General features: G+C 50.8%; 3 protein-coding genes across 8 annotated transcripts; 2 read left to right on the top strand and 1 right to left on the bottom strand.

Moving 5' to 3' along the window:
* Positions 1-55: 55 nt before the first annotated feature.
* LOC122387816 (sorting nexin-25-like) lies at positions 56-13,935 on the bottom strand. 4 transcript variants are annotated; one of them, XM_043378327.1, is made up of 18 exons: positions 13,873-13,935; positions 9,540-9,809; positions 8,913-9,079; positions 8,656-8,790; positions 8,233-8,408; positions 7,801-7,987; positions 7,507-7,627; positions 7,128-7,271; positions 6,542-6,751; positions 6,133-6,322; positions 5,788-5,912; positions 5,407-5,580; positions 4,972-5,195; positions 4,533-4,656; positions 4,068-4,195; positions 3,752-3,881; positions 1,904-2,127; positions 56-1,513 (listed from the first exon to the last, which is right to left on the bottom strand). In XM_043378327.1, the coding sequence occupies exons 2-18, from the start codon at positions 9,762-9,764 to the stop codon at positions 1,303-1,305; spliced, it is 2,895 nt and encodes a 964-aa protein (XP_043234262.1). In that variant the 5' UTR covers positions 9,765-9,809; positions 13,873-13,935; the 3' UTR covers positions 56-1,302. The 4 variants fall into 4 exon arrangements, with proteins under 4 accessions (XP_043234262.1, XP_043234265.1, XP_043234264.1 ...); XM_043378330.1 differs by lacking the exon at positions 13,873-13,935 and adding an exon at positions 13,642-13,711; XM_043378329.1 differs by lacking the exon at positions 13,873-13,935 and adding an exon at positions 11,229-11,357.
* Positions 11,035-24,348, top strand: LOC122387818 (MPN domain-containing protein-like). Of its 3 annotated transcripts, none has more exons than XM_043378334.1 (10): positions 11,035-11,053; positions 18,509-18,728; positions 19,023-19,187; positions 19,486-19,591; positions 19,753-19,858; positions 20,086-20,258; positions 21,581-21,693; positions 22,014-22,149; positions 22,413-22,576; positions 22,975-24,348. In XM_043378334.1, the coding sequence occupies exons 2-10, from the start codon at positions 18,513-18,515 to the stop codon at positions 23,893-23,895; spliced, it is 2,100 nt and encodes a 699-aa protein (XP_043234269.1). In that variant the 5' UTR covers positions 11,035-11,053; positions 18,509-18,512; the 3' UTR covers positions 23,896-24,348. The 3 variants fall into 3 exon arrangements, with proteins under 3 accessions (XP_043234269.1, XP_043234270.1, XP_043234268.1); XM_043378335.1 differs by lacking the exon at positions 11,035-11,053 and adding an exon at positions 14,698-14,804 and having other exon boundaries at positions 19,023-19,169; XM_043378333.1 differs by lacking the exon at positions 11,035-11,053 and adding an exon at positions 14,702-14,804.
* On the top strand, positions 15,906-17,288 carry LOC122387844 (folliculin-like). Its single transcript, XM_043378405.1, has 3 exons — positions 15,906-15,977; positions 16,092-16,961; positions 17,061-17,288. Exons 1-3 carry the CDS (start codon positions 15,906-15,908, stop codon positions 17,286-17,288), a joined length of 1,170 nt encoding a protein of 389 aa, XP_043234340.1.

The raw sequence follows: 24,348 nt of genomic DNA, 5'->3' as shown, positions 1-24,348 counted from the left end.
TCTGTGTTCGCATGGATTACTATCGGTATCCAGCTCAGCTGTTGACAAACCGATATTACAGCAATATAATCATGTATGTTACATAAATATCCCTGATGTTATTAACAGAACATAAGCTTCACACCAGCACGAGCAAAAGCAAGACAGCTGGCATTGACCGAATTCCCATAACGCACTACGTAGATAGGTCAGATCACGTTTTGGTATTCCATCAAAGGTCCCGGTTGGAATTGGAGACGGGATACAATGACTCAAGTAGGCTTACACAACAATAACCGGGTTTTAAAGCATGCAATAACAATGCCTATATGTGTGCACGAGCTCCTCAACGATCAACAGCATCCATCAAAGCAAAAATATTGCCACTTTGGAATCACTTCATAAGCTCAGTCGGAAATGACTTGCAAAGGTGACTAGGGCAGTGGCCAATGACCACGAAACTGCGGTAATGAAGTACGAAGGCGCAAGTTGTCCCTACTGCGGAAATGGCGTAAATACTAGAAGAAACATCAATGTAGCTAGCAGTTGATATGGTTGGCCTTACTCGCACACTAGCGTCCTCGCTTTCAGTTTCTTCTTTCGTAATAACTACAACATGGCACATTGAAGTTGGAACAAAATACAATAACATGCATATTAAAATGTGACATCACATTTTAACATTGATCACAAAACAAACTATCAATATTTGTCCTAACATGCAACTATGAACTATTATTACCCACTGATTGATAGCTTTGGCGTATCGAATGTTCTAATTTCTAACTGCAATTAGTTCGCTACTCAACTGCCATTCACGGAAATATGGAGAATGTTGAACATCTCAGAAATATGTGACGTATAAGAATAATCATAACATATTTGATGCCTCAAACGAATATCACCCGGTAGAGACCCAAATACTTTTTCAAACAATGGCGCTAAAACGCCAGCAATAACACTCACAGCTCCTTAGCCTTCAGATCAAGACGCTTCTCGATTCGGACTAGGGCAATGTCATGTACGCAGTGCGCCTGACTATGACCTGAGAGGCCACACGGGGTCAGCATTAGCTATCGACCGCCTATTCAGTTCAGAGTTCAGACCCAGAGCTGCAAATTGTCCGTATTCATTCCAGTGGCCTCAGGTTCTCTTCAGCTTCTATTGGCGCAGCGAACGTAGAAGAATCAGAGTTCAACAAGCGATAGCGGCAGACTGGGCTGCCAGCAGAGCTAACACCGAGTTCAGCTGGAATCATTGTTCAGCCGCCGCCCACCGGTGACCGTCCGTGGTACCCTGTTCACCCTTCAACGCCTCCAACGCTCACACGTTGGTGGTGTGCGGCCCCCCGCCGAGTTCTGGGAATAGCTGCGGGATGAACGCCTCCAGCACAGTGTAGAACAGGTGCTTGTTGAGGCGGACGTCCTGCAGCGTCTCGAACACCTTGACGCCGCCCAGCCGCGAGTTGTGCAGGCCCAGCAGGTTGGTCAGCAGCTCGGGCACGTTGTTCACCAGCAGCTCGCGCGTCTCCTGCCTAATGAGGAACAGACGTGGCGTCAAAATATGATTATGAGCAGCTCGGCCGCGTTGTTCACCAGCAGCTCACGCGTCTCCTGCCTGACCAGGGGCAGATGTGGCGTCATAATATGACCGTGAGATGTCACTATCTTTTCTTTCTCGTAGCTAAGGGATGATAGGAAGCTCAAGGTGAGTAACGGTCTTTCGTCAAGTTACGGAAATAAGACGTGGTATGCATTCGCCAGCGATCCCACTTCCCAGTTCGCGTCAGTAAGCTCCTAGGAAAATCCAAGGATTGTTCGACGTGACTGGCCATGCACCGTTCTTTCTCGAAAAGGAAAAGGGTTCAGCATCAAGAAAGCCCAATTCTCCTCGTCTCAGTGTCGATCTACCCCGTTCCACCCACCTGGTCCTCTCCATGTCCTGTTGTGACCGCGGCGGCGCCGGCGGCGGCCGCTTGCCGCCCGGCCAGCACGCCTCGCGCAGTGTGGTGGCGTAATAGAGCAGCTGGCTCTCGGAGAAACACCACGAGAGCGTGTCGCGGATCTGACGGCTGATGGTGCGCCCGTAGGTGATCTGTACGAACGACATGAGCGTCTTGCGCAGCCACTTGCCCGACAGGTCAAACACCTGAGGAGGTCGGAGCCGAGGTCAGGTCAGTGGCAATTAACATTCAGTAACAATGAGAACACGCCAAACCCTGATTTGCGAGCATGAATCATTTGAGTCATGTGGTGCTTGACTATCAAATCCATTCCAGCTAAACGCACATAGTTCCGCACATTCGGCTTGTTTCGCAAGTTACCTTGTAATATCACCCGGCCCAAAAATCTGGCGCTGTTTCGATAAGCTGATGCTACACACAACAGCACTAACATCGCCCCCACGGTTCGTCGGAAGGTCATCTCAGGCTCAAAAGAAACGGTATTTACCATTCAAAAGCTGACGGTGAGCTGAATCCAAAAATGTAATTTTTATCAAAATCGATCGATGGCCTTTTTTGAAAATTGCGTTTTTGTAAAAACTTAATAATCTTTTATTCAACGGGCTGTCCCGGACATTCTTGAAAACATAAACATGTATTTTTGAGTTCCAGTGAAAGCTGAACGCCAAAAGAACAATATTTAGCGAAGCAATATTTCCAAACATTAATATGCGTCTCTCACAGCCGATAATAAGGCGCAATCACACAGCTCAGTGTCACGATGGACCAAAGTCAGCCACACAGAAGCGTGAAATGACCCTTATCGACTCGCAGACCCGGCGCTCTCGGCCCGCCTGACCGGCCACGGAAAGAACGTTCGGCTCTCGTTCTACTAAACAAATGTCATATTTGTCAATTTAACTGTCCATATCGCTATTAAAGTTATTCAGGATACCTGTGAAGAAATTTCATTGTTCTGCTTGATTTACAACATGCTTTAATTTACATTTTTCTTTTACATGTTTTGTTCCATCCAGCTGCGACCAGTGCTCGCGCAGGGGAAGTGAGCGGGGTTTCACTGTCAGAGGCTGTACTGGTGACAGCTGCTCGGCCGTGCGACCGGTCAAAGGTTACCCTGCCCCGCCGGGCGCTACCCCCACTCCACCCGAGCTGAGGCCGGTGCAGCCTCTGACATTTCAGCGCGGCCATTTTTCCTTATATGGGCATGATGCCAAGCTCGATTGAGCAAAGGAGACATGAACAAATGAAAATTAATGCATGATGTAAAGATGACAGAACAATGAGTTTTCTTCACAGGTATCCTGAATAACTTTAATAGCGATGTGGACAGTTAAACTGACAAATATGACATTTGTTTAGTAGAACGAGAGCCGAACGTTCTTTCCGTGGCCGGTCAGGCGGGCCGAGAGCGCCGGGTCTGCGAGTCGATAAGGGCCATTTCACGCTTCTGTGTGGCTGACTTTGGTCCATCGTGACACTGAGCTGTGTGATTGCGCCTTATTGTCGGCTGTGGGAGACGCATATTAATGTTTGGAAATATTGCTTCGCTAAATATTGTTCTTTTGGCGTTCAGCTTTCACTGGAACTTAAAAAATACATGTTTATGTTTTCAAGAATGTCTGGGACAGCCCGTTTAATAAAATTTTATTAAGTTTTTACAAAAACGCAATTTTCAAAAAAGGCCATCGATCGATTTTGATAAAAATTACATTTTTGGATTCAGCTCACCGTCAGCTTTCGAATGGTATATACCGTTTCTTTTGAGCCTGAGATGACCTTCCGACGAACCGTGCCCCCGCTACACCTCACCTCCGCGATGAGGCCGTAGAGCGGCTCGGCGAAGTCGTCCCGCACCTCGGGCCGCGCGTCGGCGCCGTCCAGGAACAGAATGTCGTCGTCGTCGCTCTCGGCGCCGCCGTCGTCCGCCGCCCCGCCCGACCTGGCCGGGGGCAGACGCGTCACAGGCTGAGGTCGGATGGCAGTCATGGCATACAACTTCAGACATTTGAAACGTGCACGGTTATACGCAATGTACAGACCAAACACATACAGCACGCTCGCATCTTCAGTGTTTGGTAACCATACTGGTTTGTATTTATCGTCACCGACAAGTGTACTCACTCACCCTTTGAATATGGAGAAGAATGTGGACTTTTTCTGCGACGTGCCTGGAAACAGGAGGTGTTCGGGGCTGGGACTGAGGAATGTGTAGATGACCTCGCTCTTGTTCAGACGCTGGTCGGCAAGAACCATCTGCGAAGGCAGTGGCACAGTGTCAGATGCGAATACAAGAAATTAGCACATGATGCGTCGAGAAAAGCGCAGGACGACTTAGCCACCAGACGATTTGAGGAATAAACCTAAATTGGCAGCCTTTGCTCGCCAGGAAATCAAATAACAGCTCTGGCAGCTTTGGCGTCCTTGGATCTTGCGTTATTATTTTATCTGGCACTTTTCATCCTGGAACGTGGATGAACTTGAATGGCTATAATGAAACAGAATCTCCGCTGAAAGTTCCATACGAATCCAAGAAGCCATTGCTACCGCCGCCCACCGCAGCTCTAACACAAAGCAAGATCGTCAAACTCACCGTGAGGTAGTTTTGTACTTTGATCTTGGCCCTCTCCAGGTACGCCCTGTCGCAGCCCTTGCTGAACAGCGACTTGCTCGGAAGAGGCGGCAGCTCGGCCGACTTCAGCGACGGTGAGATCTGACTGTGGGACGAACAACGACGGTTCAGTCTGGATAAAAGTTTGAGGGTATACGGGAATCTGTGCCAGCAGCATAGCCTTTTCAAGGGAATCCACGAATGCAAATAAAACACGCAGATACAGCCATACGCTATTTCTGTAAGAACACAAGCTACTCACGCCCACGGACCATTTCTCTAAACTTCGGCCCTATGTTATGACCACCATTCAGACACTCAGTCCCTCGTCGGAACTTTGAATCCATACGACACACACTCCATCCAATCCCTATCCTTCAACACCATACACCACTCCGGCTCACTCCGCTCCTGAACTGACCAGAGTTTTCCGTGCACGTGCAGCAGGTCGGTGAGCCGTCGGATCACCACCCAGCCGCGCTGGTTGTCCAGCAGGGCGTCCAGCGGACGCTTCCCGGCCGCCGGGTCGGCCGGCGAGCCCGGCTCGTCCGGGGAGGTGGCGTCGGCCGCCTCCACCGCGCCGGCCGGGGAGGCCACCAGGTACACGACCAGCACGAACACAGGCATGTCCTTCTCCTCCAGCACCTGGGGGTGGCGTGGGGGCGTCACGCTTGGACTCAGGTGTTCATTGAAAGGTTGGGATAAGTGGTAAGTCCGGTAAGTCCACGGTGTTTAATTCACACGTCTGTTTCCACACCCCTCACCTCAGCCGAATGGACGTCGGCCGTCCAGTGGCCCAGGTGTTGCGTCCACACACCTGTCTACACGTCTGTCCCCAGTCCCACTGTCCACCCACCTCCGCCGAGTGCACGTCGGCCGTCCAGTGACCCAGATGCTGCGTCCACACGTCTGTCCTCTCTATGTGCGCCTCCAGCTCCCGGCGCTCTCCGGCCAGATTATCCACCTCCTGCTCCAAGATAGAGACCATCTTCGGGTCCGGACGGGTGCCCGTCTTCATGGCCTCCAGAGCCTGTGAGAAGGGAAACCAGAGACACGTCAGAATCAGGGTGACAGTTACGGAGCGATGGTCACATTGGTGTAAATCCCTGCTAATTTGTGAGCCAGTGTTCACATCGCCAAGCAACAAGTCTACATCCTTGTCCGTGCCCCCCGGAAGTAACAGTCCAGTTATAACTCACCGGAGACCATTTCGCGGTCCAGCGATGAGCGATCTTACCTGGGACTTTGTTCGCAATTTCTCGGCCAGCTGGTCCAGCTTGAGTCTCGCGAATGACGAGTGGTCGGAGAGGTTGGTGTCGCCCATCTCGGAGCCCAGACCCTCCGGGTGGTCCTCGTGGTTAGCTGCGGGAATAGACGCGGTCTGACTGTTAGCGAAGTCCTAGTTACGCTCCCTGACCCTATACACGAGCGAGACAGCTGCGACTGGGCACGACCTTTCTACAATTGGAAAGTCGATGACCGAGTAACAACAATCCATCTCGCCGCCTATTATGATATACAACTGCTCACCAAAGACTCAAATACGCAGATTTCTCTCGCGCTGCCGCCCGCCCCGGCTCACCGACGGTGGCGTTGATGAAGTCGATGCCGGCCTCCTCTGCGTCCAGCATCATCTTGTTGTAGAGCGGGCTGACCAGGAAGCGGTGGTAGTGCTTGTTCTCCAGCTGACTCTGCACCTCCTCCTGCAGCTCCAGGAAGATCTCCGGGCCCCGGTCGCCGATCAGAAAACTCTCGATCCGCTTCAGAGACACCTGGCGACGGCAGGCAAGCAGCGGTAAGCGTTTTGGCCGGCTTGCTCAACGTGCGAATGCTTCTGCAGATTTATTCGAAATTTGATCGCATCATGTCTGATATTCCTAGTCATAGTAATATTTACGCCGTGCAAAGAGCGTAATCCTTCTACGAATTTTAAGCGTTTGCAGCCAGCGCACCACTCTAACTCGGTCTACGGTCTACCTCAGCTCACTGACCTTATCGAGCCGAATGACACCGTATATCCCGGCCAGGTAGGTCTGGTAGATCTCGGCGCCCAGCGCGTGCAGCATGTGTTTGCGGCACGTGCGCAGCTCGTTGACGGCGTTCCAGAATAGCAGCAGGTTCTCCTGGCCCTCGGACTCGAGGTAGCGCAGCAGGTAGCGGCGCGCGTACGCCGACTCCATGATCACACCGAACGACAGGACCTGGCGACGACGGCGGGAGAACATTAAAACTTTGGGTAGAGGGGCCAAGTACCTACAACAGTCTCACTTGGACACGGCATTTTAGCATGAAGCTGGTAAAATATGAATGAAATATCGGATGCTTACATTCAAGTTTCTCTGAAAAAGACAATTGAGAAAGACAATGCTATTCTAGCGATCAACAGAATCATCGCACCGGCTAAAATACGTACGTCGCGTAAATAATATAGTAAGGCGCTGGCACAACGAACAAAAGTAGTTGTTACCGGAAAATTGAGCATTCGAGTGGTTTGCAAAGACAATAAATACACGTGAACCAACCAACATCAACCAACATTATGCATATTCTTGCAGAGCATGGCGAAGGGCGCCGTACCTTTCTACCGATGAGCTGAGAGTCGGAGGACTCTGGCGAGTCGATTTCGGTGAGGTAGCCCATGCCGCCCACGCTCTTGATGCGCTTTTCGCACTGAGTTTTGGCGTAGGTCAGCTGGTTGATGTAGCGCTTCAGGTTCCGCGCCTGGTGCAGAAGCATCGGACAGGTGCCCGGTTACAACGGATATTGCCAATGCCATATCGACGATAGCAACATGGCAGAAACGAAACGTGGTGACTTAACTAAAACAACGCAGCCAGACATTCAATAAGACTATCAGAAACATCATAAAGATTCCATATAACTCCGACCACCATGCATTTATATTTTTTATATGAGAGAGTAAGTAGGCGTTTTGTAGCATACATGGTGCACTGACCTGGAGCAGATCACCTTTGGAGGAGCCCTGCGGCCGGCGGTCTTGAGTCAACTTCATCCCCCGCGCTCGCTTCAGGTTGTTGATCGTGGTCGCCTGCATAATCTCTGTCACGATATTGAACCTGGACGAAGGAAACACGCCGGCCACGACCTTTGCCGTCAATGTCAAGGGATTTACCAAACCTCAAGGAATTGAAAACCAAGCTCATTAAGCAAAATCATCAACACAAATCTCAGACAGGCTATGAAATTCCCGACAAACCGTTCGCCACAAACGGCCGCAGCGGTGCCTCACCTGATGTGTTTGAGCTCGTCCACGTCGTTGCTCTCCTGTATGATGCCGATGAAGTCCTCGTAGCTGGCGGCGTAGGTGTATGTGCGCTGGTGAAGCTCGCGCCACAGCTGGTGGTGGTGCACGTACTCGTACACCTTCTGGTTGATAAAGTCCGGGTCACACAGCAGGTCGATCGCAGGCTGAAACACTGGTAGGGACGGGGGGATATTGGATTAGAGGTGACTCACCGGCCGCAGTTTACTACTTATGCAGCTTGAATCATCAAAGTTTAAATGGCATTAACTTGTGTCAACGTTTTAACTGTGCTCTTACAGTCGGCAAAATATCTGAATCACATCACATCCACCGCAGCAAGAGTATACATACTGTATGTACTGTATATCGCAGTACCACTCAGCCAGCCCCGCGGCGCCCCGCTCCCACTCGTCTCACCGTGGCAGGCGAGGGTCTCCCTGAGCAGCTGTCGGACGGGCACGCAGCGGCTGTAGTCGGGCGGCAGCAGGATCATGATGACCACCTCGGCGACGCTGCGCAAAAACTGCAGCTCCCGCTCCGGGTTGGCCAGGTACGAGACGAGCGTGTACATCGGCAGTGTGGTCTTGCCGTCACTGCCGGACCGGGTAGAGGGTCAGACGGACGGGAGGAGGATGGGTGGGCCGAGTAGGGTGCGACGGGCGGCTGAGCTGGTAGCTAAATTCGTATCTGTCATAGATAGCCACAAAGACATTAGACAGATTGACTTGCAGTGAGCTGATGGATACCTGCACGTCTTTACGTACAAGATGTCAAGCGATTGAATCGCTCCAGCATTCATAACAATGTACTCAGTACAATCATGCGGATAAGACAACACACCTCATCTCGTGCGCGATTCTGATCCGCTGGAAGTGCTGCTTGATCTTGTTAAAGACGTCCGTAGCGATAAAGTTTACATGGTCGATGGCGTTGAGCCGATCCTGCAGTCGTCGCAGGGATTCCCATATCTCGTTCCTACGGCAAACAATCAAAATTACAGCCAGAGTTAGCAAGGGCTTTCGATTAATACATAACTAAAAGTGGAAACATTCTTAGAAATAAAAATAAAACGATGAAAAAGCAAAAGCCAGCCGTACTTGATGGCCTGCGCCTGGAGGTCGGGTTCGAAGGCGAGCTGCGAGTACCAGCTGCTAAAGAAATCGTCGACCACGTGCGACACGATTTCCGCGAGCACCTCGTCCACGGCGCGGCTGACGATCGGCGGCCGCTGGTAGCCGGACGTCTTGTCCTGCTGGCTGCCGCACTGAGCGACACACAAACGCACAGGGAGTCAGCGGTACCTACGGTAACTGAATGTCCACAGCTCTACAGCCTACGACAGAATGCCGACGGAAAAAACGTACGATGATGGAACTAAAAGAAAACATAACGTGAATAATAAAAATTGCAAACGAACGGCCGGTTGATACAATCTGGTGTCAACCGGTTAACTGGTTAGTTTCCAACAAGTACGTAACGTTTCCACCAACAAAAGCTTCGTTCCCGAGTATGCGAGCTTATCTGTGGTTAAAAAAAAAAAATATGAGCCATGGTCTGACCCGGCCCCATGACGCTTTTCATGGCCTTATATCTCGGCATCCGCTCGACCGATCGACAAGCAATCTTCTGCATCAGATAGCTCTAACCTTCTATTCAACTAGGCACTTGCAATGCATATTAGTGACCAGCATGGCACATTCCACGTTCCAACCATGAGTTCTCACCTTCAGTGCATTTTTTACATGGTCCACAGGCACTGGTCTTTTGATGGTGACCTTTTGTGGCTGTCCCAGCTTGATGTGAACCCAGACAGCCAGGATGGCCCCTACCACCACCGTCAGCAGGCAGGCAAGGCTGAACAACAGCCGTGGCCACCAGTCCAGGGCTGAGCCTGAGATGACACAGCCAGCCAGGACAGCTCCAGAGGCCGCCAGCAGGGAACGGTTCATCGCATGCCAGCTTCAGTACCCTCAGCTCTCAGCAGGCATAACACACTATAAAAGAGTAATAAAGCATACATATCATCATGCATCTATTGATTCACTGCATTTGTAGGTAAGTGTATTTATACTTTATAGCTGTATTATTGTGTATGGTATAAAATCAGCCAAGCAGTTTCAGGCCAGCCCTACATCAAAAAGAGCTTGTTGACATACAGCTAAATGTCCTGCATTACATCAGCTTGACAGTTGGCATCAATGCAAGACATAAGCAAAGCAGCTCCATGTTCATTGTTCAGTCTTCTAACAAGTGAGTAGTGAGTGTGACAGGAGGCACACAGTAGGACGTACCTACATGAGTTACACCAACACACTATAGGCGGAGGTTTGTACAGAACTGGGGGTGCCCACTGCCCAGGTCCCAACTCCCAGGTATAGCAAATCTACTGCTGCCCAAGAGGTAACCCTGTCCTATGCTATATTGATCTGTTGCAAGGCCATATAAGTTGTGGCTGTTGATCTGTTGTGGCTCCAAATTCCAAAACCAGGCCAGCATGGAATTGGGAGAGCTTGGGCAGCCCCAGTTCAGCACAATCTCCACCTATGCAACAAACCATGCTACACAAATATCATAATATATAAGTGCAGTGTTAACACACCCTATGTAGCAGCAGGACCTATGGTACACTATGCCTTTTCTGTCTATGCCTTCTAATTTGGGAGCAGAAATGAACATTGCTCAACTTTCGTTGGCCTTCGGCTTAAGCACTGTGAATGCTAATGGTAGGTTTTAGACTAATAGAAGCATTAGGGAGGTTACGTGGAGCATATGTAGTTAATAAATAATTTTGAGAATAATTCAGGTAAGGTTTGGTAATGCTTTTTTTATAAAAATTATTAAACTAAGCTGATACACCAAATAAAGCGTAGCTTTGACATTTGCAGCGCAGGAAAACGGGCGCTTCAATTAAAGACTGCTCTAACCCACGATTTCCCTCATTCCTCATAAGATAAAATGAAAATAATTTTGAACAACCAGAATCATTCAAGATAATCTACAGGCAGGAATAATGTGCTTTGAATCCAAATAAGTCCATTCAAGCACATTCAAGGCCCTGAAAGTCCATTCCTACAGTATTTGACAGTATTTGATTACTTAGTATACAGAATCGTTGCAGAAAATCTTACCACACTTACATTTTCCATTATACCAGCTTTTGATTGGTTTTCATCAAGGTTTTCATGTATGTTACCATGGAAATCTGTTGCACATAGCATCAACAGCTGCTGTGCGAATGGTTTCCAAATGATGATGATGATGATGATGATGATGATGTGGTCGGGCTGTCACCGGTTGCATCGGTAGCCCTATAAACGCGCGTCGGGTGGTGGGAGGTTTCTGGGATATGGTTAGGATGTAACCTGGACAGAATTAGACAAGTCAGCTTCTGTCCGCTCCAGTCCTCTGCTCACCATCCGTCACGGTCACCAGTTTCCTCTTCCTCAGTCTCCAGAGCTTGTAGAGTCCCTCCTTGTTCTTCTCCATCTCTTCCGTGCTTTCATTGAAGAGGAATGTCTTCAGGACTTCTAGTTGGTCTTCTTGGTGTGGGCGTTGGAGTGAAGTCATCTTGAGCCGTTCTTCTGCGAGTTTGGTGCACTCAAGCAGGAAGTGGTGCTGGTCTTCCTCCCCATCTCCACACAGGAGACACGTGGTTTCTTCGCCAGTGTGTCTCTTCCTAGTCTCCAGCGGGAGCGTGTTGGATCTGGCCTGGAAGAGTATGATTGACGATGCTGTGTTATCGTAGATCGGATCTTCTTTAATGGCTGTTTTGGCAGATCGGTATACCATTATACTGGACTTGGCCTCGAGCTCTTCTTTCCACTGTTTGTCATCCCACTCTTTCAGGCGTTTCTTCAAGGTAGACTTGTTCATCCTCTCCAGTTCTGCAGCATTTAATCCCACAGCTTCCAGGTACCGTTTCGTTGTCTTCGCCCATGTACTTTTCCGCACTTCTAGTTCTGCTCTGGCGATCCTTCTGATGAGGTCGTTGCTTCCTTGCATCGCGCCTCTCAGGAACTGCAAGTGCCCTTCCATGATCCTGGTCTTCATCAGGGAGGTTCCCACCTCACCTCTGAGCGTACAGATCGGCGTGTATCTCGGTGCTCCCAGAATTTGTCTGAACACTCCATTCTCACATACTTGGAGCTTCTTGATGTCTGCGTCCGTGAGGCTCAGGATGCTCGCCCCATGAAGAAACGAAGGGAGCGACAGACATTTCCAATAGCACTTGCCAATCATCAGCTTGTTGCAGCATTTTTGCGTTATTCCGTAGGTCATGTTGGCCAGCTTTTGGGACTTCTGATGCATTACGTTGATGTGTTCCTTGAAGAGCCTTTTCTTGTTTGTGACACAAACTCCCAGGTACTTGATCTGTTGAACCACAGGGATGTCTGCGATGACCTTGGGTTGCTCCTGACAATTGTAGATGATGACCGCGCTCTTGTCTTTGTTTATCTTCAAACCGAACTTGCCACTGATGTCCGCCAGCGTTGTCACTAGGTGCTCTGTCTCCTGTAAAGTCTCAGTTAGGACGAGTCCGTCGTCAGCAAAGAACAACACTGGGATTCGGACAATATCATTTTTGAAGCCCAGTCCCGTATCTGTCAGAGCTTTGGCGATAAGGTATGTTACAATCTTGAAGCTTGTCGTTGACCCATTGCATCCTTGTCGTATTCCTGATGTGACGTCGATGACTGCTTCAGTCCTGTCATTGAGCTTGATTTTCGTTGAGTCTCCCTGGTAGATTTGCGTCGTAGCATCAATGATTTTGGAGTCGATCTTGTAGAACTTCAGGGCTTCTACCATTTCAGCTCTATTAACCGAATCGAAGGCCTTCGAATAGTCAATGGCTGTCACAAACAATGGCTTTTTCCTGCGAAAGCTGTCTTCAACGCAGTAACGCAATAGGAATAAATTGTCTTCAACCTTCCCCCCACTAGTGAAACCTGCTTGTATCTCTAGCATTTCATCATTATACTTTAAGTGACTCTCAATTTTATCCTTCAGAATACTCATGAACAGCTTGTATGATATGTTTGTCAACGCTATGGGACGCAAGTCTTTTGCAGTGGGTTTCTTGATCTTGGGGATCATTTTAGTCTTCGACGTCTTCCACGAATCTGGCTTCGAGTCGGCATCCAGTTGCTGTTGTAGACAGCTTGTTAGGGTATCTAGGCCTTCCTTCGTCATTACGAGTGCTTTGTATAGTTCCGGTTTGAGCAAGTCTGGTCCTGGTGCAGTTTTGTTCTTCAGTCCGGATACTGCTTTTTTCACATCTTCTACTTCAATCTGTGTGGGGTTCATCTGTGATATTTCCTGTCTCACAGGGAGAGCCATATCCATCAACTCTCTCATGTGTCTCGGGAAGTGGGGTCCCTCGTGCACAGTTCTCCTCATACCTTCTTCATATTCCTTCTTCACATCACTGTTCCATATTTTACTGATCTCGTTTGAGTGTTGCTGGTACACAGTTTTCCAGAATTTCACCAACTCCTCTTCTTCCACTTCTGGTTCCAGTTTCTTGCCTTCATTGTCATACAGTTGTATGTCTTCTTGGTTTCTCTCCTTCTTCCTTAGTTTGTCAATGTTTTCAAACATTGACTTGCTCTTGTTAGCACTGTTCCTGATTTCTTCAGTTGTCTTCTTTTCTGATTTTGTCACAGCCTCTTTCACCATTTCCTGGACCTTCTTTTTCTGTATTTTATACTGTTCATTGAGCAGCTTCTCTTGATCTTTGTCTTTGGTGTTTCGTTTTTCCCGGTTTATGGCCCTGCGTTTCTTGATAGCTTCCCTGATTTCATCTGTGACCCATGGCTTTTCTTTCACCTGTTGCCCTATCAGGCTTTTCTTGCGGTATGTTGCTTTTAACTTGCTGTTGGCCACTTCTGTCATCAGGCCATTGAGCTCCTCTATGTTTGTTATGTTCTCATTTCGGAGCCTTCTCTGCATCTCTTCTCCGAAGAGTTCCAATGAGCCAGCATCTACCTTCCAGAATTCTCTGACACTTGTCGTTCCCTTATTAAAGCTTTGGTTTCTTGTGGGTATTTCCATTCTGACCGAGATCATATGGTGATCTGAGAGGTCAAAAAGCTCCCTCTCTTCATCAATTGTCATGCTCTCAATACGCTGATAGCACCTCCTATTTGCGAGGACATAATCGATTGCACTATTTTGGTCCTGCCTTGACCATGGGCCTGTTCCAGCGCCTCCAGAAACCTCCAGAAAGCTCCAGAAAGCTCTAGAATCCTCCAGAGAGCGTTCCAGCGCCTCCAGAAAGCTCCAGAAAGCTCTCGCCAAAGCTCCAGAAACCTCCAGTAGCCTCCAGAGAGTTGAGAGGTCCAAATTTCTCTGGAGGCTCTGGTCTACAATTATGGTGCACATGTGACAATCACGAATGTAAACAAAGGACATTTGACTGATTATTTTACAACTTGAATGTAAAGAAAATTACATTGCTATAATTTTATTTATCTTTTTAACTAAAATTGAAAACAAATTTTGCGTTTCAAGAGAGAACAATCGTCATTCTTTTGGTATCTATGACGCCAATCTCCAGAAATCTCCAGATTGCGTTCCAGCGCCTCCAGTAAAACCTCTGGTAGAGCCTCCAGTCAAGAATTTCTTCTGGAGGCGCTGGAACAGGCCCCATGTATATGTACCTTGGCAAAATTCTTCTAGGTTTAGCAGTATCAGCAGTCCAAAGCAGTTTGCTCACAATTTCGAAAAAAATTGTGATCTATCGTTTTCTGAATTACAAATTGTAATTTTTTTAAAAGAAAAATATGTTTGAAAGAAAAATAGGTGAAGTCAAATATTAAGTATTTTAGCAAAATATCGAATTGACGCAATTTTTAGTTAAAAAATAAGGTAATGTAATTATCGTTTTCAACCATCCTTGAAACACGCGCATTCGGTGTCGTCGCTGCTTATGTGTGTTTGCATGCGTGTTTGTCTTGAATTACATTGAATTTCCGCATTTGTTTTCAAGGGTAAGCTCTCTTGGTCATCAAACTGGTATGCTAACTCTAAGTCACTCTGTTTGTGTCGTTAAAATCATTTTTTCTTGTATGCTGAACGAGGGAAAGTGAAATCGCCCTTTTGCACCCTAGGGCCTAGGCTCAAAATTTTGGTAGTCGTTTAAAAAAAGCCATACCTACCATATTGTCATAAACCATATATCTACCTAGAAAAGTGCTCATACGATCATTCGATGTTAAAAATGAGGTACACTATGAGCAGAAGTAACAAGACATAAGGAAAATGTTCTAACCTGACCTAACCTGAACCATCAAACTGAAACGTAACAATCTTGATATGAATCGGTTGTCATTGAGCAGGTGTCACACTTCTGCATAAACCATTAGAGGTATGGTGATGGGCTGTGGGCTTGAGACAGCTGCAAGTTTATTAAGTCACAATTCGAACATACTATCAGTACCTACAAATCCAGGCATTCAATGCAGGCCGCAGGGTTTTATGGTTTATAAGTTTTGATTTGCGGAGTGGGAAGGTCACGTGAAAATGAATTTTGAGCTCTGATGAGTCTGAGATTTAAGGTTGAACTCCCTTCGGCGGGAAGAAATTACTGTGTGCTTTACCAGTTTTTGCAATTTGTGCTTAGATCACTAAGTTTATTTCCACTGTTGGAGTAGAGTAGTAGTAGGTAGGTGAATGGTACACTATTGTAAAGCAATGTAGTGTCGTTTGACTTAATCAGGTGGTGTGAATAGTAGATTATTTCCTCTGAGATTATACACCATTGTGTCTTCAGTTATTATTTCAATTTGTTTTAAATATTAGCACTTCAAGTCAGTGCAATGTGCATGCATCACTAGTGTAAGACTGTGATGCAATGAGTGTAAAGTGAGTTCTTTGTGCACATGATAAGCATCATCACAACAAATGGCTGAATGGCATTATCATGATGAACTCCGAGCCCAGGATGGAACTTTATTGAAGCCAGTTAGCTGGCTGACAAGGCTGTAGCCTGTCAGATTGCTGAAGCCAGTGCACCAACCATCCAAGAGCACATGAGCAAGACCTGGCATGTGTTGCAGACGGCCGGTGGCGCGGGGCCGGCGCCGCCCGCCATGTCGTCTCCGCTGCTGGCGCTGTGCCACTTCTGTGAGCTGCACGGGCCGCGCGTCGTCTTCACGACGGAGGTGCGCGCGGCGCACCAGCCGGAGCCGGCGGCCGACCCGGCGGGCCCGCCGCGCGCCGACCGCTGCGAGGGCTGCACGTCAGTGGCCACCCCGGACGGCGGCTTCTGCAGCCAGGACTCTGAGGTGGCCGGCCGGTGGTACTGCAGCCAGCAGGTGCCCTCCGACCCGGACCAGGCGGCGCTACTGCGCCAGGGCTGCGCGCGCAGTCTCAGCTGCGAGGTGTGCCCCGGACCCGACGGCGTCATCTACTTTGGCGACGAGGTGCGCGGCCACGTCATCTCGCACAACTTCAGCCTCAGCGACGTGAACGCGCGCGGCTCGCAGCGCAACTACAGCATCGTGGTGCTGTCCGCCGACAAACACCTCCTGCTGCGCAACTGGAGCTTCTACGGACAGCAGCTGCGCCAGATCGGCCGAGACCTGCAGACCAGCGCCAGCCGCGTGTTCGACGCCGAGGACGAGCCGCTGGCCATGGAGGACTTCCCTCTACTGGTCAACCGTCCGCGCGCGCCACGGCGCCGCTCTTCTCAGAGCGTCAAACCGAGCCGCTCGCTGGCCGAGATCACCGGTGCGCCGGACGTCTACCGCAGCCTCCACCAGCTGTTCACCTTCATACTGCGTTCCGGTGAGAACCGGTTCGTGGCGCTGGGCGGCGGCGCGGCCCCGGCGGCGCGCGGCGTGTCCCAGCTGCCGCCGATCACCACAGCACTCCACACGCTGCTCGGGCCGCGGCTGCGGCAACTGCGCACCGAGCTCGGCCCGGAGAACTTCCGTGACATCATCAGTCACGTGCTGGTCGGCCATCAGCTGGTGCTGCGCGGCCGCGAGAACGATGTAACCTCTGTGATCGACGCGTTTCGACTGCTGTTGCCAGCCAGCTGCTACTCGCCTCTGCCGTACAGCTCGGCCTACCAGCAGCCGCACCGGTGTAACCTGCTGGGCGTGCCGCCGGACGCGCGCCTGCCCGCCCAGCTGGCCAAGTCGGTGATCGTGGCGCGGCTCGGTGACGGCGGCGAGGAGCGGCGCGCCGCGCTGGAGGTGGTGACGGCGCGGCCCGGCCTGCCGCCGACACTGGTGGCGCAGCTGGACGCGGCGCTGGCCAACCAGCGGCTGCCGGACGCCCTGCTCGACCACCGGCTGGCCTCGCTGCGCCAGGACTGGAAGAGCAAGTCGGAGCAGCTGTTTGAGTACTGGAGCGGCGAGCACGGTGACGGCGGCCGGTCGCAGGCCGACACGCAGGCGTTCATCGCCGCGCTGGGCTGTCAGCCGTGTGACCTGCCGCTGCTCCAGTTCTGGATGACCTCCAGCTGAGCGGGGCTGTCTCTGATAGGAGGAACTCCGGAGCTGGCTGCAGCCGAGGGTCGCCGCTGGATTGCGAGTGTGGCGTTAGTGCAGTCGGGCTAACCGAGTGGACGCTACCTATAGAGTGCTGTTTGTGCCTGAACAGGCAGACTGTGCGGTGTTAGGGCTTCCTGCGAGATCTGTGACTGCTGAAGGTGCCGATCTGGGCGGGTGAACGGAACCGGCACCAGTCAGGGATGTAGTGTGACTTGTCTATGCACTTATTTGACGACTGGTGTCGGTTGGCCGGGGCTGTGTGACAGCGAGGCCTGGCAGGCAAGGTGACTTCAGTTATGACTGGTGCCGTAACAGACCTTACTGCTCATATTTAATGGCCTTACTTTATCCCGAGACCTAACAATAATCGCTTGATAATCGCCGCTCGCCCACTATTTATGAGCATTGGGTAAACCGGCAGTGTGCCCGAGGATTTCATCTGAAAAGACATTGTGTATAGTTGTTGATTGTTGCTGCTTGCTTAGGCGTCATATCGTTATAATTGCCTGAGGTAGTTAGCGTGTTTATACCAGCGTTTCACGAAGTAGTGAGCCCACGCACGTCGCTCGCGCGACTGCTTATGAGGGATCGTATTTGTTTTTTGCTTCTCTCCACTGTACCTGATCAGAGAGGCTTGGTTCTGCATTAGGGGCGCGCCATCCATGACTATGCTTGTATCAGTATTGTGTAGCCTATGCTCAGGATTGTTACCCAGTGGTTTTTATATTGGGGCGTAGATGAAGCTAAATAAAGTTGCAAGGGAAATGAACGTTGTGTGAGAGCAGTGGTGGTCAATGTTTATCCGAAAGCTGCGAAAGCAAAAGTGAAACACACTAAGGCCGTCATTCTAACTGGAAATGTTTCAAATAATTTTGTTTGGGGTGTGGGGAGAGTGACGGTTATCGTCAGGCTGGCATCTCTCTGTCAGTGTCCATTTTAGTTTTCTTGTTTGGCCTCGCTGATGTAGGGAACCCAACTATAAAGAACAGTTGCTCACCCACAGTGCCATGCCATGTGTCAAAGGAGTTTGTTCTTATTCAATTCTGCCAGTTCTCTTTCACTAAATGCCAGCAATGGGCCAATCTCTACTGACATCCCTCCTCCCTCAGCGCCATGCTTGTGACGGGCGAGTCTCCAGTGATATCCTTCCTCCTGTGACGGGCGAGTCTCCAGTGATACCCCTCCTCCCACAGCGCCATGTCTGTGACGGGCGAGTCGCTGATTGACGACGATGACGTCAGCCTTCTGGAAGAGGAGGATGACCTTCAGTCGACGGCCGACTCTGACACGCTGCAGTCGGGCCGCAGCGCGCGCGGCCGCGCTGGCCTCTCGGGTCGCGGCGTTACCCTGCCCATGCTGATGAAGGAGGGCTTCCTGGAGCCCGGCGAGGGCGCCATGACCATCGACTACCTGGTTAGTGAGTGGGCTGGTGCGAGAGGCAGGGTCTATGAGAGGTACTTGGGTGCTGCAGAAGAGATGGTTTGGTCAGGTGCAGCGATGACTTCATCGAGACGATATCCATTTATCTCGTTATACCTGAAGTGTTAGCTAACGAACTAACGTGTTCAAAAGAACCGACAATTTTGCATGGCATTCTTTACATTCTGAGTTTTACATCATTAACTGTGGCCTCACACAGTCTCCAGGGCGGTTGCCGCACGTCTTCTCTTCGCCGCTGACCCGAGTACCCCTCCATCTGCCGCACAGGGTCAGAAGTTTCGCGGCGACCTGCTGCCAGACGGCCAGATCCGCTCGCACGAGACGGCCGAGACGTTCGCCTCGCCCAGCGCCTGGGCCATCCACTGCAAGAAGATCGTCAACCCCGACAAAAAGTCCGGCTGCGGCTGGGCGTCTGTAAGAAGAGGCGCCGAGGTCCGAATCGGCGCCGCCCTTTACTTACCTCTCAGCCGACCGGCACTTTGCGCTATTTCCGGAGACGGGGAAATGACGCAAAGCTGAAATGAACTGAGTTGCTGTGTTGCCTTTTGTTACACTGACCTGTTTAAATCATGTCTGCTTTTCTTCTTCTCGTTTCATCTGATCGTTCTACTTACACTGTAGCTTGCCTTCAGCCTCCTCTGTATAATTTCATCAATCGTAGTCTCTCATGAATTTGATCATGATGCGTGACTTGTACCTATTGAGTTATAACGCTATTTGGTGCCTTTAGGTGAAGTACCGTGGGAAGAAGCTGGACATTTACAAGAACATGCTGTTCAAGAAGCGCCGAGAGCGTGAGCGGGAACAGGGCGAGCAGGAGGAGGAATGTGAGAGTGGTGAGTTCTCCAGCTCGTTGAGCTGTTTATGATTTGCATAGGGATTGTTGGATTACAGAGGACTGTTGGATGAGTTTTGAGTTTAGTCTAGTTATTCTAAGAGATTCGTCCTTTCCACCTCTGCTTATTTACTCAGCGCTTGGTTTATCTTTGCTTCTCAGTTTCAGCGTGTGAAGACGAGAAGAAGGACCTTTTAATGAAGAAGCGTGCCATGCTTCAGAAGATAATCGTCAAGCACGAGGCACTGGGCATCAGAAACTCGGACCAGTGAGTATGCTGGGGCTAGAAATATTGCACAGGACGTATTATAATCACGTATACACGATGTTGTGCAGTGTACACGCCCTATCATCACCCGGTTTCCGAAATGTTCAGACATGTTGTTAATGAGTCAGTATTGGATACACCTATAAGTTTATTCGTCCACTGTGTTACATGAGTTGCGCGTACCCTAACCCTCCCTGTGACCTAGCACCCTCGACATTGTGTTGCAGCGACCCGAGCACGCTGCTGGAGTGTGTGCCGTTCAGCGAGTTGGGTAAGATCCAGCCGTTCACGGTGACCGTGGCCAGCAGCACGGCGCTGACCGTGGTCGGATTCCACTCGCACCTCACCGACTCGGAGGTGGTCGGATACCTCGCCGGACGCTGGGACGTCAACACACACGGTGGGTAGAAGTGGTGGAAATGGTCGGCGTGGTGGAACGAATTTGGGGAATAGCTGATGAGATCGTCAGTCGAAGCTGATCGGCTATCTATGTAATTGATTGATTTATAATATTCATATGCTGCTCAATACCTATAAAATTTACGCATCACATTTAAGTCTCATCTACCCAAATATCCACCCAGCTGAAATCCTATCTACAGCAGCTGTCGTAGTGCTTCCCAGCTCCTTAACCCGGCAGTTGCTGGGGTATTTCGCCACCCACCGTTTGCTGGGGAGGGGCGTTAAACGCCCCCAGCCGATAACTCGAAAACCAATAGGCGCAGCGAAACGCACGAGGCGGCAAACGAAAGAACGCGACGAGACGCTTCAGATGAGTACTTTAAAGTTGAATTTTGAGGTCACAGGTCGGGTCAAGGTCAGGTCAAACACCTGAAATCGGGCTTTCAGTAGCATGGACTTCAGGACTTCGCAATGAGCGCCTCTTGTCATAAACTCTGTCAAAACGATGCACAATCCATCATATAAGGCCTACAAGAGTGTCATGTCAGCCCCATGTAGGGGTCAGTCAAGCATAGGTCAGGGTCAAGGTCAGGTCAACCGGGTAGGCACATATCTCCGAAAATCAAAACTGATATTCGCAGCCTGTGACACATGTTTTATGGGTAATTTGGGGCGTAGAACACGATGGTGACATTCATCTTATCATATGTGTACGTGTTTGGCTCAAAAAGTTCAATTTAAGAAATGTATGTATCATGGTCGTGAAGTAGTCACGAGAAATTGCCAAGATTCAGATCAAGATTTTGGCAAATGCGAAACGATAATCAATAATCGAAGATAGCCATTTGATTGTTCATGGCATTGGCAGTCTAATGCCGTTTACGGCATGTCTGTATGTCTATTCTCTGATTTTATATGATTTTTTGAACATATGCCGTTTTTGGTCGAAAACTCAGAAATCATGACGTCACTAAAACCTCGATATCTCAAATTTTTTCCGACCGATTTTTTTGAAATTTTGTCACAATAGACTTCAATCAATTCCCTACAGGTACCCAAAATTTGGCGCGCCTACGGCGCGCCATTTTTATGCTATGGCCCGGCGAAAAAAGTGGGGGCGTTTAACGCCCCCCCCCCCCCAGCAACTCGCGGGTTAACTAAGAATTGATTCTCAGTTAAACCACTTCCCTGTGCTTTTGTTACGCTCTACTTTCCCTCGCTCCTATTGTGACGGATGCTGTCTGCTCCCTATGTGGCCGCCTTTTACTCCGTGTGATCGCTTTTCGTTCTCCACGTGACCGTCGCTCCCCACGTCTGCAGACCTGGCCATCACCCATGCCTTCCCCGTCCGATGTCGGCTCGGTGAGAAGAGCAAATGGAAGCGCGTCGAGTACGACGTCTATACGGCCATCGAGGAGCGTAAACTCACACTGGTGCGTCCTCCGATACAGGGCCGATGGCCTCTGTGTATGGGGTCCATCTTGATCAGGTATAGGGCCTGCGTGGGGTAAGCTGCTAAGCGGGTAGGCTGAGGAGTAAGCACGGTTACCCAGCGTTAGACGAGGGCTCACATATCGACAGGAATAGACCAGACATTGTCTTAATCGACGGCTTTTTTACCATCCACTGTTAACCTTAGGTCGGGTGGTACCACTCACATAAAACTAACATGTGATGTAACTGCTACCCTCAGGTCGGGTGACGCCACTCGCCCCCCCCCCCCTCCCTGCTAACGTGTAACTGTTACCCTCAGGTCGGGTGGTACCACTCGCACCCCCACAGCCCGCCGACGCCGACCATTCGTGACTCGGATCTCCAGCTCGACTATCAGCTCAAGATGAAGGGAAGCAGCGACGCCAGCTACACGCCCTGCGTCGGCATGATCTACAGTGAGTGCCCCGCGGGTGTGCCGTGGTGTCGAAAGCACGGCCACGGGATGATGAAGCTTCAAAGGCCAGTTAGGTTATTCTAGATTTAGAGTTGTAGTAGCAGACTGAGTCGCAAGTGCATGTCAATTTTGATATCAATCACGATATCAATCACTGATAGCAGTCAACGTGTTAGGGATTTCACCACTTACAACTCGTAGGCAAGATAGGCTGTCAGCAACCCCACTACATTCACTCGTGATTCACCACTTCAATCGTTCCAGCCCCGTTCCCGAAGAACAAGAAGCGTCCGCTGCAGTCTAACCTGCTCTGTTACTGGGTGATGCCGCCGCACGAGATGCGCCCGCACGACTACCCGCGTCCCATGGCCATGGAGTACAGCGTGGTGCGCGACTCTTACATTCACCAGGACGCACTCACCGAAATGGTGAGTAAACGCTACTCCAGGAAAGGTTGGTTAATACGTTCACAGAAAGGTTAGGGGCACTCGCGCACAGTACGGTGAGTGTTGAGAGCTACGTTTGGGAACTTTTCAACCTAGACGCAAAATAGCTTGCTTTACTTTAGCTAGCCTAGTTCTGCTTAGTTCTGCGTAGTCCACCGATGCTCAGCTGCAGTAGTTATGCTAAATATTCTTCTTTACCATCTATTCGATTGTCTGGTCTTGTTTCAATTTGCAAAACTTGTTGCTTCTCTTTCGAAACGTGGATCAACATCTATGCTTTCCATCGCATCTAAGATGTAACTATCATGGACTGTTACACAAACAGTCCCATTAATTTCCAACATTCGCTGGTGTGTCTGACGTCTCCGTCCCGGCGGCAGCGTCTCTGCGCCGAGTTTTACCGCGGCGCGCCGGACGCGGTCAACTTCACCCGGCCGCTGGCCGACGGTAGCACCAACTGGGAGCGGCTCAAATCGGCGCTGGAGCCGTGCGTGCCCGCCAAACACAGCGCCCAGATCATCGAGTTCTTCCACGACCTGCTGTTCCCGCGGCCCGGCTCCGGCTGCCCAGAGGCCAAGGTGGTGCAGTCGACCGCCGCGCTGCTGGCCGCCCGCTGCTCCGACCCGTCCCTGGTCGAGCTGGCGGCCCACCACCGTTCGCGCGACGCGCCGCCACCGCCGTCGGCACCGCCCGCCAAACGAGCGCGCACCGACACGACCGGAGAGGGGGCGGTGGACCTGTCGGCCGCCCGCCGGCCGGCGGAGGTGGTGGAACTGGACGGCCCCGATCTGGACGGGCCGCAGGACCTGTCTGCCGCGCGCCCGGCTCCACCGGCAGGGGAGGAGGAGGCGCCGATGGATATGAGCGCTGAGGTGCCTCAGGACTTGACTGCGGGCGTGGCGCGGCAGCCGGAGCCGGCGGCGGTTCAGGCAGAGGATCTCACGTCACCGAGCAAACACGCGGATCATACCCAGCCAGAGAGGGAGGAGCCCACTGACCCTGCGGCCGGCGAGGGACAGCCCGAGGACCTGTCCGCCCCTGCACCGGCCGAGGACGGCGACGCCGCGCCGCCCGCCTCTGAGCCAGCCTCTCCCGGCGGCAGCGACGGTGGAGCCGTGGACGCGTCGGCCGCCGCCGGCTCACCAGGGGAGACGGAGGACCTGAGCGCACCGCATGCCGACTCCCCGCAGGACCTGCGAGCGGCGGGTCCCCCATCACCGGCCGCCGCCCCCGCGCCGCAAGATAACTCTGACGACGAGGAGAGGGGCATGGTCATAGACGAGTCGGCCGAGCCCATGTGAGCGCCCCGACACGGCGGGATTAGACTCCCGGATGTATTTTTAAGTCGATCATGTGACATGTTGAAGCGAAACTCTCCGTGAAGTGTGAACATTTTGTGCAAGGTGTTTGACATTCTACACGCCGGCGCAGTGTGCGGGAACTATCCCAACGCCTGTCATTTTAGGTCAGAGCGACGTAGCAAGCATGAAGAGTAGTATTCAGTGACTTCATTTTTGTGCAGTCATCGGTCTATTTATTATTTTGCGAGCATCTCGAGTGGAGCGCGTGTGAGCGCGAACGAATGCCAACCGTTTCATGTGCCGAGTTGTAAGAGATTGGTTTTAGGGAAGGTTTTTGACGTAGTTTTTCTAGTGAACGAGTCGATAGACGACGACGGGCGCGATTCATCTTCACACATCTGTATTTACACGTCATATCGCTGACAAATAAATCGACAGATGTCTACTAAAAAA

This window comes from Amphibalanus amphitrite, unplaced genomic scaffold, assembly GCF_019059575.1.
Source record: "Amphibalanus amphitrite isolate SeventyFive unplaced genomic scaffold, NRLGWU_Aamphi_draft 000299F_arrow, whole genome shotgun sequence".
Classification (NCBI taxonomy): domain Eukaryota; kingdom Metazoa; phylum Arthropoda; class Thecostraca; order Balanomorpha; family Balanidae; genus Amphibalanus; species Amphibalanus amphitrite.
The sequence above is the reverse complement of the archived record's forward strand: the minus strand, read 5'-3'. Positions and strand labels throughout refer to the sequence as shown.

Bases quoted from the DNA above. Each gene is read 5' to 3' on its own strand.
- LOC122387816 (XM_043378327.1), bottom strand. From the start codon at position 9,764: ATGAACCGTTCCCTGCTGGCGGCCTCTGGAGCTGTCCTGGCTGGCTGT. The intron at 6,323-6,541 runs GTCAGTGAGCTG...TGCCGTCGCCAG, and splicing joins GTGTCATTCGGCTCGATAAG to GTGTCTCTGAAGCGGATCGA. The intron at 2,128-3,751 runs GTGAGGTGTAGC...CGACCTCCTCAG, and splicing joins TCTACGGCCTCATCGCGGAG to GTGTTTGACCTGTCGGGCAA.
- LOC122387844 (XM_043378405.1), top strand. From the start codon at position 15,906: ATGTCGTCTCCGCTGCTGGCGCTGTGCCACTTCTGTGAGCTGCACGGG. The intron at 15,978-16,091 runs GTGCGCGCGGCG...TTCTGCAGCCAG, and splicing joins GCGTCGTCTTCACGACGGAG to GACTCTGAGGTGGCCGGCCG. The intron at 16,962-17,060 runs GTGATCGTGGCG...CTGGTGGCGCAG, and splicing joins CCGCCCAGCTGGCCAAGTCG to CTGGACGCGGCGCTGGCCAA.
- LOC122387818 (XM_043378334.1), top strand. From the start codon at position 18,513: ATGTCTGTGACGGGCGAGTCGCTGATTGACGACGATGACGTCAGCCTT. The intron at 21,694-22,013 runs GTGCGTCCTCCG...TGTTACCCTCAG, and splicing joins AGGAGCGTAAACTCACACTG to GTCGGGTGGTACCACTCGCA. The intron at 22,150-22,412 runs GTGAGTGCCCCG...CAATCGTTCCAG, and splicing joins CTGCGTCGGCATGATCTACA to CCCCGTTCCCGAAGAACAAG.